The sequence below is a fragment of the Macrobrachium rosenbergii genome, chromosome 50, assembly GCF_040412425.1.
Source record: "Macrobrachium rosenbergii isolate ZJJX-2024 chromosome 50, ASM4041242v1, whole genome shotgun sequence".
NCBI classification, from domain to species: domain Eukaryota; kingdom Metazoa; phylum Arthropoda; class Malacostraca; order Decapoda; family Palaemonidae; genus Macrobrachium; species Macrobrachium rosenbergii.
Window position 1 is genome coordinate 35,270,264 of NC_089790.1, and position 12,680 is coordinate 35,282,943.

Here is a 12,680-nt window from a genome sequence, read left to right on the forward strand (position 1 = left end):
CTCAGACAGGTATTAGCAGTAACCCGATAATTGAGTACATCTTGAGGAGTGAAGCAAGACCATCACTATGAGAAAGATAAAAAAACGAGTCGTGGTTTTTCTTTACATTTTTATTTATATATACGGATGACTTCGAATTTTTTGTGTGTGTAACTTTGTCCACTCATTATTATTATTATTATTATTATTATTATTATTATTATTATTATTATTATTATTATTATTATTATTATTATTATTATCTCAATTGAAGATCAGCAGTGGCTCTTAGTAGTAATATAACAATTGCACATATTTTTGTTACGTTTTCATTACCAATTTATTTTGTCCCTAATGATTTTTTGCTTGTACTGTACTGTTATTTGATTTTTGAGTGTTTTTTACTGCCAGTGCTTTGATTATTATTATTATTATTATTATTATTATTATTATTATTATTATGATGATGATATATTATTATTATTATTTTCCTTATGTATTAGAATTATTTTAAATATTATTACTATTATTACATCGTGATTATTATTATTATTATTACTATTATTATTATTATTATTATTATTATTATTATTATTATTATTAGTAGTAGTAGTAGTAGTAGTAGTAGTAGTAGTAGTAGTAGTAGCTGTTCAGTCTTATTTTTTATCAAATAGTATTTTCTATTGTCTTCACTGTTACTGCATACCATATTTGCATACGGCCTTGAACAAAAGTAAAGTATGTTTTTATTGCTAAGCACTTACCTCTGACCTTCGATGCAACCATGTTGACCTGCGGGGTGAAGTGGGCGGAATACCCAACGAACCTCACCCAATTGCAAAGCCTCACTCTGCCCGTTGCCCTCTCGCACACCTCGTCGTAACCACCGTATCGTAGGCGAGGCTGAAGTTAATAAAGAAAAAGAAGTCTTGAAATTTGATGAAGAGAAAATTCATCAAAATTAATTCCCTCAAAATTAATATGGCAGTGACTTTTTTTTTTCATTTATTTTTAGAAGAATTAGGGAATGAAATAAAGATCATAACCATGTCATGCTCATCATCGTCATTATCTATACAAGCAAGTTGGGGTATCACTTTTCACCATAAGTAACCTGTCGGCTACAGTGCTGTTAACCATTTGTAAGTGGTCATAATATTATCCTTTCTTCTAATTATTCATTGCATCCGAGTCTTTCTCTCTCTTTCTTTATATATATATATATATATATATATATATATATATATATATATATATATATATATATATATATATATATATATATATATATATATATAGGTATCAATAGGTAAACAGGATATATACGTCCATAATATATATACTTTATTTAGACATCTGTCTCATTATCAAAGCTGGAATAATAAAATATAAATATAAATCAGACTGTACTTAAAATACAATCAAAATATTAAAAAGTTATACAAAGAAAGACAAAATTAAGAAGACCGTTACCGTTTGTAGGTGTGAGTGACATAAACAAAAGAATTCCACCACGTCAGGTACAGAGTTGTTGATAGTCAATCGACTTGTAATAAAAAGAGATTCAAGATAGGAAGCGAAGAACTGGCAACTTTCATTTCTATAATCAATTTCTGTTTTACATCTTTTGGCGTGTTTGATTTGAAAACTCTGGATTAGATAATTCGAGAACACGCCAAAAGATGTAAAACAGAAATTGATTATAGAAATTTTAAAATACTTTCCAAAGTCCCCAGTTCTTCGCTTCCTATCTTTGAATCTCCTACTAGTACCAAGATTGAACAACCAAACTACCTCAACAACTCTGTACCTGACGTGAGTTTTCTGGCCTGTTCTTTGTTTAATACTTTTATACTCGTACAAACGGTAACGGTACTTAATTTTGTCTTTCTTTTGTATAACTTTTTAATATTTTGATTGTAAGCAGTATGAGTCTGATTTTATATTTATATTTTACTTATTCCAGCTTTGATAATGAGACAGATGTCTTGAAACGTAAGCACAAATAAAGTTATGCCGTTATTATGGACGTCTTCCTATTTGTGTCCTATATATATATATATATATATATATATATATATATATATATATATATATATATATATATAGTGTGTGTGTAGGTGTGTGGTTGACCTGGTAGTCGACTTGTTGTGACACGCAACTCATTACTGATAGGACCTAGGTTTGATTCCAGGACGAGGTGGAGTAAATTGCCATGTTCCGGTAATGCCCAATGTTACTCTGTTCGTTTAATCTGTGAATTAGGTACCTGGTTGTTAATTCATTATAGCAGTTGGCAATTAGAAATGGGAATCCGAAGAGTAACGCTTTTTGAGTTGCTGTCTATTTGTGTATATATATATATATATATATATATATATATATATATATATATATATATATATATATATATATATATATATATATATATATATATGTGTGTATGTGTGTGTGTGTGTGTGTGTGTGTGTGTGTGTGTGTGTGTGTGTAATAGCCACAGCGAATTTTAACTTCTCATTTCCTCATACTTTTGAAAGGCTTGTCATTACAAAGCCTTAAACGCAAATGAAGAAACAAAAGAAGAAACCCGTACGTTAGTGGCAGTATAAGCTTCAAAGGACATATACCCTTCTTAATGGTGGAAATGGTTAAAGGTAATCTCATTCTGACATACCGTGTTTGGGTTCAGATTTTGCCATTGAGTCAGGCTTTCTTAATTTGTTTCTTCATTTGCAGTTAATGCTTTGTAATGACAAACTTATTCAAAAGTGTGAGCAAATCAAAAGTTACGAGGTCATTGTGGCTGTGGCAAATACAAACATACATTCATACATACATGCATTCATATATTTGGGGTTACACGCTTTCTATATTGTATTCGGACCATTTTCGGCAAAAGCATTTTATGACATACATCCTTATTTCCATCCTTCCTCTGTGCCATGGGATTGCACGAGAACACATTACAACACTGGAAGCATTGTTAAAACCAGACTATTTGTGGATGTGGCATGTGGGAGTCGCATTCTCCATCTCAGTACGCTCTGTTTTGTCATGGTCATTGTAAGTTTATATGGGTTAATCCTATTTTAATGCCGTTTTCTGGTGATGGATAATACTGCTTACGGCAGTGTCTGTCTTATTGCAGGACGGAATCACTGCCAGGAGTATGGCTTCTAAGTTCAGGAAAATATTTTCTAATAACCATATAAATAGAATTTTTTTATTAGTAAAATTAGAATTAGTTAATAATAAGGCAGAATACTAACAGATACCTGTAGTTAAGCAAATTGAGGATTCTAGATTAAGAATAACAAAGCTATGGTGAAAAGAATATTGCTGGACTTTGACCCCATTTTCTGGCAATTGCTAAGTTGTCACGAGAACCCATTAGGACACGTGCCCTCATATATATATACTGTTTTCTTTTTTTTTTTTAGCAATATAAGTAAAGGATTGGCACTGCAAACCCCACGCTCCTAGCCAAATAGCGACTCACGTTGATGAGCAAGAATGCTATTTCCTTTCTCAGAATCCCAAAGGAGTGAAAGGGTTGTTGCCATTGGACTCAGAAGAGGCTTATCTGCCATTTAGGGGGATTTTCCAGCACCGTGAGATCCATAACCCTTCAACTTCCATGAGGTTCATCATATTTAAAGTCCCACACACTGGCACTTTGTAGGGCATCATTGTCCAGGTTTTACTGCTTAATACCACATCGGTAGTAGTCCTTGATAAAGAAACTGACCTGGGAGTTTATTGAGGAAGGTTCAATGTGAATGAAAGAAAGCAGGTTAAGGTTCAGATAAACTGAGAAGTGGGGAGATGAGTAGAACAGGTAAGAAAAGGGAAATGTAGGTAAAAAAATGGATCAGTGTTTCGAGATGGTTTGATCATGTGGAAAGAATACAGAACAATACGTTGATTTAGAGTGTATTTTTCAAAAGTGTATGAGGAGGAGAAGAAGAAGAAGACCGAGAAAGGATTGGATAGATGGCGTGAAAGGGGCAAAGGAAAATAAGCAATTTTATATACAGGAGGCGCCCGAGGGCGCGCAAGATAGAGGTGAATGATGCAGTGCTTGTGGGAGGCGGGGCCGGTTGTATAACGCACGCCTGATGATCTTGGGGTGGATGTGCATGAAGCAGTTAATATTGTACAAGGTTTCTGCACAAGAGGTTCATTAAGGATTCAGCCGTTAAAGTATAAATGTGACAGTGGCCGATGTTGTATTTTTCCTGTTAATGGAGTTTCATGCATATTAATATATATATATATATATTTATATATATATATATATATATATATATATATATATATATATATATATATATATATATATATATATATAAAAAGCATAAAGCTACAAAAATGTCGTTTAATATCTAATTTGGTCTGCCTCAGACATAATATACAGTATATTTGAATCACGGTGATGTTATAAAATTCATTCATATATATATATATATATATATATATATATATATATATATATATATATATATATATATGTGTGTGTGTGTGTGTGTGTGTGTGTGTGTGTATATATGTTTGCGCCCTGATGTAGTTCTGGGAATTATATTGGTTCGACTCGGCGGCTCCTCAAGGTCACATGAGCGTGAGTTATCGTACTAGTCGCAGATTGTCTAATCCCAGATCTTTCTAATGCAAGACAAAGACACCCATAAACGATGAATACTTTAGAGCCATTAGCCAAGCCAAGAAACCTGAAAAAACTGCTTCGGCTCTGAAAGCCTTAAAAAAAAAAAGTGGTACTAGCTTTATATATACATATATATATATATATATATATATATATATATATATATATATATATATATATATATATATATATATATATATATATATATATATATATATATATATATATATATATATATATAATAACCTTCCTTAAAAAAATGCTTGCAGAGAACAAATTATTAACATGCACAGGCTTACTGGTATATAATCGAATTCATTAAACAAAATTGGCAATCTAGTGAACGACATAAACCGAGTACGTTCATTTGAGACAGTAAGCGATGAAGTCAAGAAGTGAAGCGTGCGGAATTACTGCGCTACATTCAGCAGAAGAGAGAAATCCCGATTGAATGTCTTGTATGAAGCAAGAGAAATTAGAAGTGAACTGAGATTGAACGCCCTATCGTTGGCTGCTAGGCAGAAGTAATGATAAACAAAGTGAGCGAGCACGTTTTATTATGCAGAACAAACGACCGCTGACCGGTGGAATACTGCACGCACCATCAGGGTTTCCTGCTAAGCCATCCTATTACATGTTTTGTACTGTACGTGTTCGTATTGTCGGATGTGAGAAATCAGTGGCCGGCTAGGGGATATGCTCCGGGGGACGTTAATAAAAAAAGCTCTCTTAAAGAGCGGTTTCCGTTCTCCCGAAGGAAGGCGCATGTGATGGAATTTCTCGTAATTGCGTGATGGCGTCTTCCAGGTTTTGACGTTAATTAAGGCCAAATCTCTTTCTTGTCCTTTGTCGGTCATAATATTGCCCACAGGTGATTGTAGTCGTTCTCTCTCTCTCTCTCTCTCTCTCTCTCTCTCTCTCTCTCTCTCTCTCTCTCTGTCGTTGGAACGTCCATCAGTACATTATTCTTTGAGAATTTTTTCCCGTCTTTGTTGTCATTCTTTTTTTTTAAGCCATTAAGATAATTTCCATTTATTTAGTTCTAAATTCTTAACGTCTCTCCAAAACATCTGGTCGAAATTGTAATGTTAAAGAAGTTTACTTTAGTGATAATTAACCAACTGTAACCCAAAATGAAGCGTTAAAAGGAAAAGATCAGTTTTTTATCAGTAAAGTAACTTAAATATTCCGTTTGAAAAATATCGTTGGTTTCTTTATTGCTTTGGGATTTCTTATGGTCGGTTTCTTTATATTACTGTGGGATTTTTATGGTCGGTTTCTTTATGTTACTGTGGGATTTCGTATGGTCGGTCATTTGATTGTCCCGCATGATCATATAGATTCATTAGTGTATCTTAGAATTGTTCGAGTGGAGAGACAGAGAAAGGGAAATAGCCTTGGTCCCATTTTTAACTACAATGAGGTTTCGTTGTGCGTTTTAGAAATCGCAGGGTGTTCTAGAGACAGACAGACAGACAGACAGGCAGAGCGAGAGGAGTCTTTGCAATGCGAATGGTGTTATGTCGATTTTAAGTGCATGTTTTGCAACCTCATGAAATTGCAAATGTGTTTCACTAGCGTGTGTGTTTAATGGGTCTGAGACTGCCAGATTAGGTCTTCGCAATAGCTGGCGCCACTTGTGCAACAATGGCATTCATTTTGGATAAAAAACAAATGGTACAGCAGTCTTAAGACTAGGCGGTGATGAAAGTTAGGGGAATTAAGATAATGAACTAAAAATGATAAAATTAATTGTGGAAGAAGAGTGTGTATTATGAAAAATAAATGAAAATTTGGAAGAAAAGGGTATGAGAACTCTCGGCAAAAAAAAAAAAAAAAAAAAAAAAAAAAAAAATTGCTAGAAATGAACATGTGAGAGCTGAGTATAAAAAATCATGGCTAAGAAATGAAAACAGGAATTATAAACGATGAATCCAAGAAAATCAGTTGCAATATAAAAGACATGAAAAAGAACAAAAATATTTTCAACAGCTTTAATGTACAATATTAAATAAGGCACAGATGTAGTGGAGGCGAGACCAACGGTAATAAAAAGTAAGTAGCATCCGTCTCACCGACAGCAGGAAAAACAGCAGTAAAGGTGATAGTTAAGGTGGAAAAAGGCACGGAGTTTGTAACCTCATCCCAGTTCCTCTAATGGTAAACAGCATTTGATGTCTATGTGTATATATATATATATATATATATATATATATATATATATATGTATGTATATATATGTATGTATATATATATATGTGTATGTATATACTGTATATGTGTGTATGTATATATATATATATATATATATATATATATATATATATATATATATATATATATATATATATATATATATATATATATATATATATATATATATATATATATATATATATATTAAAACATGAACATCAAATACTGTTTTCCATTATAGAATTGGGATGCGCTTGTTAACGTTAATGCCTTATATATATATATATATATATATATATATATATATATATATATATATATATATATATATATATATATATATATATATAAACACACACACACACACCATGTCCTGTTTTCCATTAGAGGAATGGAATGAGGTTGTTAACTCCATGCCTTTTTCCACCTTGGCTGTGACCCACCACAATTGACTTCCTACCAGGCACACTCCAGAATCAAACTCGGGACCTCTCCACGGCGAGGCATATGTTCTAACCACTGAACTACTGATAAAACTAGAGTTCCTAATTTGCCATCTTGCGTCTGAACGTTCCCGGATCACATCACCTGCTGATATTCCTCTTTCTTCTTCTTCTTCTTCTTCTTCTTCTTCTTCTTCTTCTTCTTCTTCTTCTTCTTCTTCTTATATCTAGGTTCTCATGTGATATTTGAGAATGTTGCTAGAACTTACATTGTCCTCTGAGGTGTTGAGTAACCGGATGGGCTCGTGGGAAAAGGTGGTGTGGTTGTAATTTTTTTTTTAGTTTCTTTTTATCAAAGAAGACATTTTTGTCGATAGAGATGGTTTCTTTTCTGTATTGTTTTGCTGGTGAAGGGATTCTGGACTGTGTAATATTAAGGATAGTATTGCGGTGTTGATTGTGTTGGGTACGTTATAGAGTTGATGTTTTCCTTGACGTCGTAGTTTACTTCATAATTTATGATGTTTTTCGTGTTTTTGTGACCACTTTTTCTTTTGGTTTCATTTTGTCGATAGTCTTTAATGATGGCGTTTCGTTGATGTTATTAAAGCTGATGTTCCGTCTGCAGTATTGCTTAGCTAATGATGTTATATATGAAAGTGATGCTGAAATGACGACATTAATTGAAGTTGTTGTTTCTTCCCAACTGTTTTGCTCAGATTTTCTCAAGTTGTGTTGTTTTATCGAAGGAGTCTCGCCTTGTTGATGGTGTTCTGTTGTTCGTGATGTTGCTGTGGTAACATATCAGTGGCGATGACCCTTTTGAGATAGCAACATATATATTGCTTTAAAAAACAGTGTTATTTTGTTGATCACGTTTTTCTATAGAAAATGTTCCTTTCTCACGCCGATAAGTTAAATAAAAACATGGTCTTTTAGCCGTCTCCTACCAATAGGCAGTTATCACAGAAAATCCACAAACTAATCCTTCCACCTTTGAAATTGATAATTAGTGAGAATTGTTTCCTGTCATAGTAACGGGAATATTGTGTGTCATTTTAAGAGTCCATGTATAATGGTTTTTCCTCTCATCCATGTTATAAACAAGGTGAAATGCGATGTATGATAGTCTCTCAATTAGGAAATCAACAATATTACACTCGTTAGCTGTAAAGAAAATCTTTTTGACAATAATGTCAGTAAAGCAAAAATATGCCCTAGAACCATAATTCTTGTAGGGAAAAATACGAAATCATTACTGTTCAACAGGGAAAAAGAACAAATATTTCCAGAGGGGAAAACTTTCGAGATTGGAAGAAGCGAAATTTCTCGCCAGTGAGATGAGACTATATCGAAAACAGGAAAGAAAAATTTTTCTACAGACACAAAGTAGGTATCCTTCAAAGCCGCTCCAATTATTGGAACGAACTCATACACGTTCATGACAGGGCCCAGGCAGTATCACACCCGCAAATTATTCTCTGCCCGGCAATGATGGCCTGCGAGAACTGACCCAAACTTTCGAAACGGAGAGCTTAAGCATTCGAGAGGTATTAGCAGAGGTCAACTTCAGACAATAAAAGGAGCTGTAAAACGCCATCATGTATAGTTGAGGCCCTTGAGGGAGATTAACCTGAATGAAAAGGCCCTTTTGCTTTGCCTTCCATAGAAGTGAGCTCAGGGAGAGGAACGGTAGAGGCTTCCAAAAAGAGAAATATGGGTCAGTGGAGAAAGATTCTTACGGGAGACAAGGAAATGGGGTTCAACTTAGAAGTTAAACGTTGCTGTTACTGTGGGGAGTTGCCTAATGTCGTAAAGCCCATGTTTAACGCGAGAGAGTATTTTTAAGTTTTCTAGTATGCTTTTTCTATGACATAAAAAGAGGAAATTCGTTTATTTAATGACAACTAGTATTTTCATTTTGGTGGTAAGAGTTTTATGTAAAGCGTCATAATATCAGCACTAAATGACCTCGTAGGTCGCAGCGCTTGTCCTTTGGCTTAAATTCTTCATTCCATTCAATTCCAAAGCGTTATAATACGTACTATAAAGTACCTATATATATATATATACACACTATATATATAAGTAATATATATATATACATATAATTATATGTATATATATACATATATAATATATATACAAATACACCCACATATATATGTATGTATCTTTAAATTGTAACAATTACAGTTTCCTCTTAATTGATTAAATTCTTCACACTTTTTTGGATATGCTTGTCACTACAAAGCCTGAGATCCAAATGCAAGAATATGAAGCAGTTCTGACGTCCGTAGTAGGATTCAAACCTGCATCCAGAGTATCACAACGAGGCTTTTGTAGTGACAAGCGTATCGAAATAGTGTGAAGAATTCGAGTAGTCAAGAGGACAATGTGGTTATTACAATTACATACGTACCTGGTACGAAGTGACCAGTAGATGAGCATTTGAGAGTACAAAAAAGTCACAAGTTAATTAGCGACAGAACTATATATATATGTGTGTATATATATACATATATATATATATATATATATTTATTTATTTATATAAATATATATATATATATGATAATGTGGACTGTTTGTCCAAGAAAGCTATAACTTTTGAATAAAACTCCATTAAATACCATCCAGTTTGAATGAGGTCCTTTTATAATAATGCACAGAACAATTGTGTATGTGATAAAGTTAATATATATATATATATATATATATATATATATATATATATATATATATATATATATATATATATATATATAGATTTCTAGATTATGAAACACTGAAGCCATGCCAAGAAAAATAAAACATTCAAAAGGTCTTTCTTGTGTTCATCATGTAAAGGAGAAAAGAAATTTAAGCATTCCTTTTATGTCTTTCACCTGATTTTTTTTTATTAGATATATGTGAGCATGAATGAATATGTGTACATGTATGTAAGTATGCATAAAATGTATGCAGGCTTACGATTCAGTAGCCCGAACGCTTTGCCTTAACAAAAAGGGAAGCAAAAAACTCATTTAAATAAAGAAGTCTCAGGTAAAGCCCCAGTATATGTTTCGTTAAGCTTCTGCATACATTAGTGGGCTCGTGCCACGGCAGAGCAAGAAACATTTCGTCAGGATTTTAAAGTACACCTTAACATTGCTAATTTAAGTGGCCCGCTGGACGGCAAAATAGACTTTACGATTCCTAGGCAGAGAGCAGAATTCGGCAGTGACACGCGCATTACTGATGTATGTCAGGAATTGTGATGATCATTCGTTTATTCATAAATTCATCTCTTGTAGAATTTTATAACGTCGCTGATTCGTTTCCCGGTTCGATCAGGCTCGTATTGGTCAACATCTGGCGTTCGAATAATTCAACTCGTTTCGTCGGATACTACGGAATGACCTGCGACTCTAAATGATCAGTCACTGAGCGTAAAATAGGGTCGGAATTTGGAAACTTTAATGTCCAAAATATGAAAATGACTCCTCTCTCGATGCTGCCTTCTAAGGCCACTGCGACCTGTTCGAGGCATTCTTCCCTAATGATGCTCGCTACCGCAGATGGTTTCGAGACGTGTTTCGAAGGTGCAGGGTTTGAGACGGCACGCTCTCTCTCTCTCTCTCTCTCTCTCTCTCTCTCTCTCTCTCTCTCTCTCTCTCTCTCCTCACAGATGTTATCCAGCTTATTATTGTGTTAATTAAAGAGTTTGATTCCGTATACAAACTCATTATCATGTAATGACTTAATAACTCCCAGTTCGCAGAACCCCCCGAACGTTTTAATTAAGAGGAAAATGTCACCGAGAGATCTTTTATAGTTACATGAGAAGTCTTATTTCCGCTTTATGTATTCAAAACCTGGCCATCAGGCTCCAGTTACGTACAGATTTCGAGATAGACATCAGACACGCTACATTGACTCCCCAAATTTCCTCTAGTCGAGATTTTGAAATCAAAAGTAGTCTGATCCGGAGTGTATTTTATTGTCCGAAGTGAGGGATGATGTAAAATTCGAATTCCAGGAAGCTCCGTCGGTCGGCGATTACAAAGGAAGCTCTAATTAATAGTTATTTTTGGAGGTTATCGTAAATGGCGTGGTATGCAGGTTAGAGAGAGAGAGAGAGAGAGAGAGAGAGAGAGAGAGAGAGAGAGAGAGAGAGAGAGAGAGAGAGAGTTTGACATAGTATTAATTATGAATAGAGGAGGATAGAGTTACTGTTTGCTTTATGATACTTGTATAAAGAGAGAGGGGGAGAGGTGAGTTTAACACAGCATTATTTTTGCATAGAGGAGAGAGAAAGTATTTATTTATGACATTATTTTTACAGTTTTACACACAGAGAGAGAGAGAGAGAGAGAGAGAGAGAGAGGTTTTGCTTTATTGTTGCACTATTTATACAAAGTTCCCTCCGAACCCTGCGGGAACGTTTTAAAGTTAATTACTGAAGACGTACACTAAAAACCTTACAGTGGACGAGCAACATGAAGGTTTTATTTTTTATTGTCTTCGCTTGCTAGGTTTGCTGAGTAATCCCCCTCTCTCTCCTCTCTCTCTCTCTCTCTCTCTCTCTCTCTCTCTCTCTCTCTCTCAACTCTCTCAACCTTGAAGGTACGCGTTATTTTGCTTGAGTGTCTGAATGTACTGTATTCATTATCTTGCCCAGTGGCCATTTTTTTTTTAAGCTACCAAAGCCACTTATAAATTCTTGTTTTATTTTTGTTTTGTGTTGTATCCATAATTGATTTCACGTTGTTATAAACTTTGAGTTAAATGTACTTGATTAATTGTTCCACCAAAAGTAAAACAAATTCCGTGATATTTCCATCGATTTTCGTCCTCGTTACGTCATCAGTGTTTTAATTAAAATGTAAGTCTTCCAGAATCATTCTTCAGCTCTTACATATTGATCGGAGATTAACCGTAATAAATTAAAAATTAATTTCTTTTGGGAGAAAATTAAGATAGAGTAGATTTTTACTACATCAGGAAAAAATAGTACAGTTTTGACTCTTGCTTGTTTCATTGATAATACATGGAATTTTGGCATTGTTCAGTGATTCCAAAAACCGTATTGTTTTAGCGATTGAACTGTTCTGTCACAATCAAAAGATTTACGATAGAGCCTTTAACCTCACTGTTTTATTGGTTGCCAGTAAAATGTATTTGAACCTCATTGCTAACCCAGTATCACAGAATTAAGTTATTTTTACTCATCATTTGGCTTGAATAATGACACTTCTTGTTTGAACAGCCAGACGCTGAGGGAAATAAAAGAACATATTACATCTATTTTTGAAGTGTAAGAGATCCAGAATGAACACCCGTGTGTCCAGCTCATCGCCTGATGAAAGGAGACAGTTACGCTTACTGTGATGATTTGCCATCTGTTTTGGTTCATG

At 34.1% G+C, this 12,680-nt stretch overlaps 1 protein-coding gene and 1 long non-coding RNA gene across 3 annotated transcripts in view; one reads left to right on the forward strand and one right to left on the reverse strand.

Moving 5' to 3' along the window:
* Window positions 1-12,680, forward strand: part of LOC136832832 (uncharacterized) — a 655,893-nt gene that overhangs the window by 372,861 nt on the left and 270,352 nt on the right. The gene's annotated exons all lie outside the window — the stretch shown is intronic.
* Window positions 1-12,680, reverse strand: part of LOC136832831 (uncharacterized) — a 49,895-nt gene that overhangs the window by 9,419 nt on the left and 27,796 nt on the right. Inside the window, exon 3 of the mRNA XM_067094483.1 lies at window positions 744-882. Coding sequence (XP_066950584.1) covers window positions 744-882 — 139 coding nt within the window. The remainder of the gene's footprint in view (window positions 1-743; window positions 883-12,680) is intronic.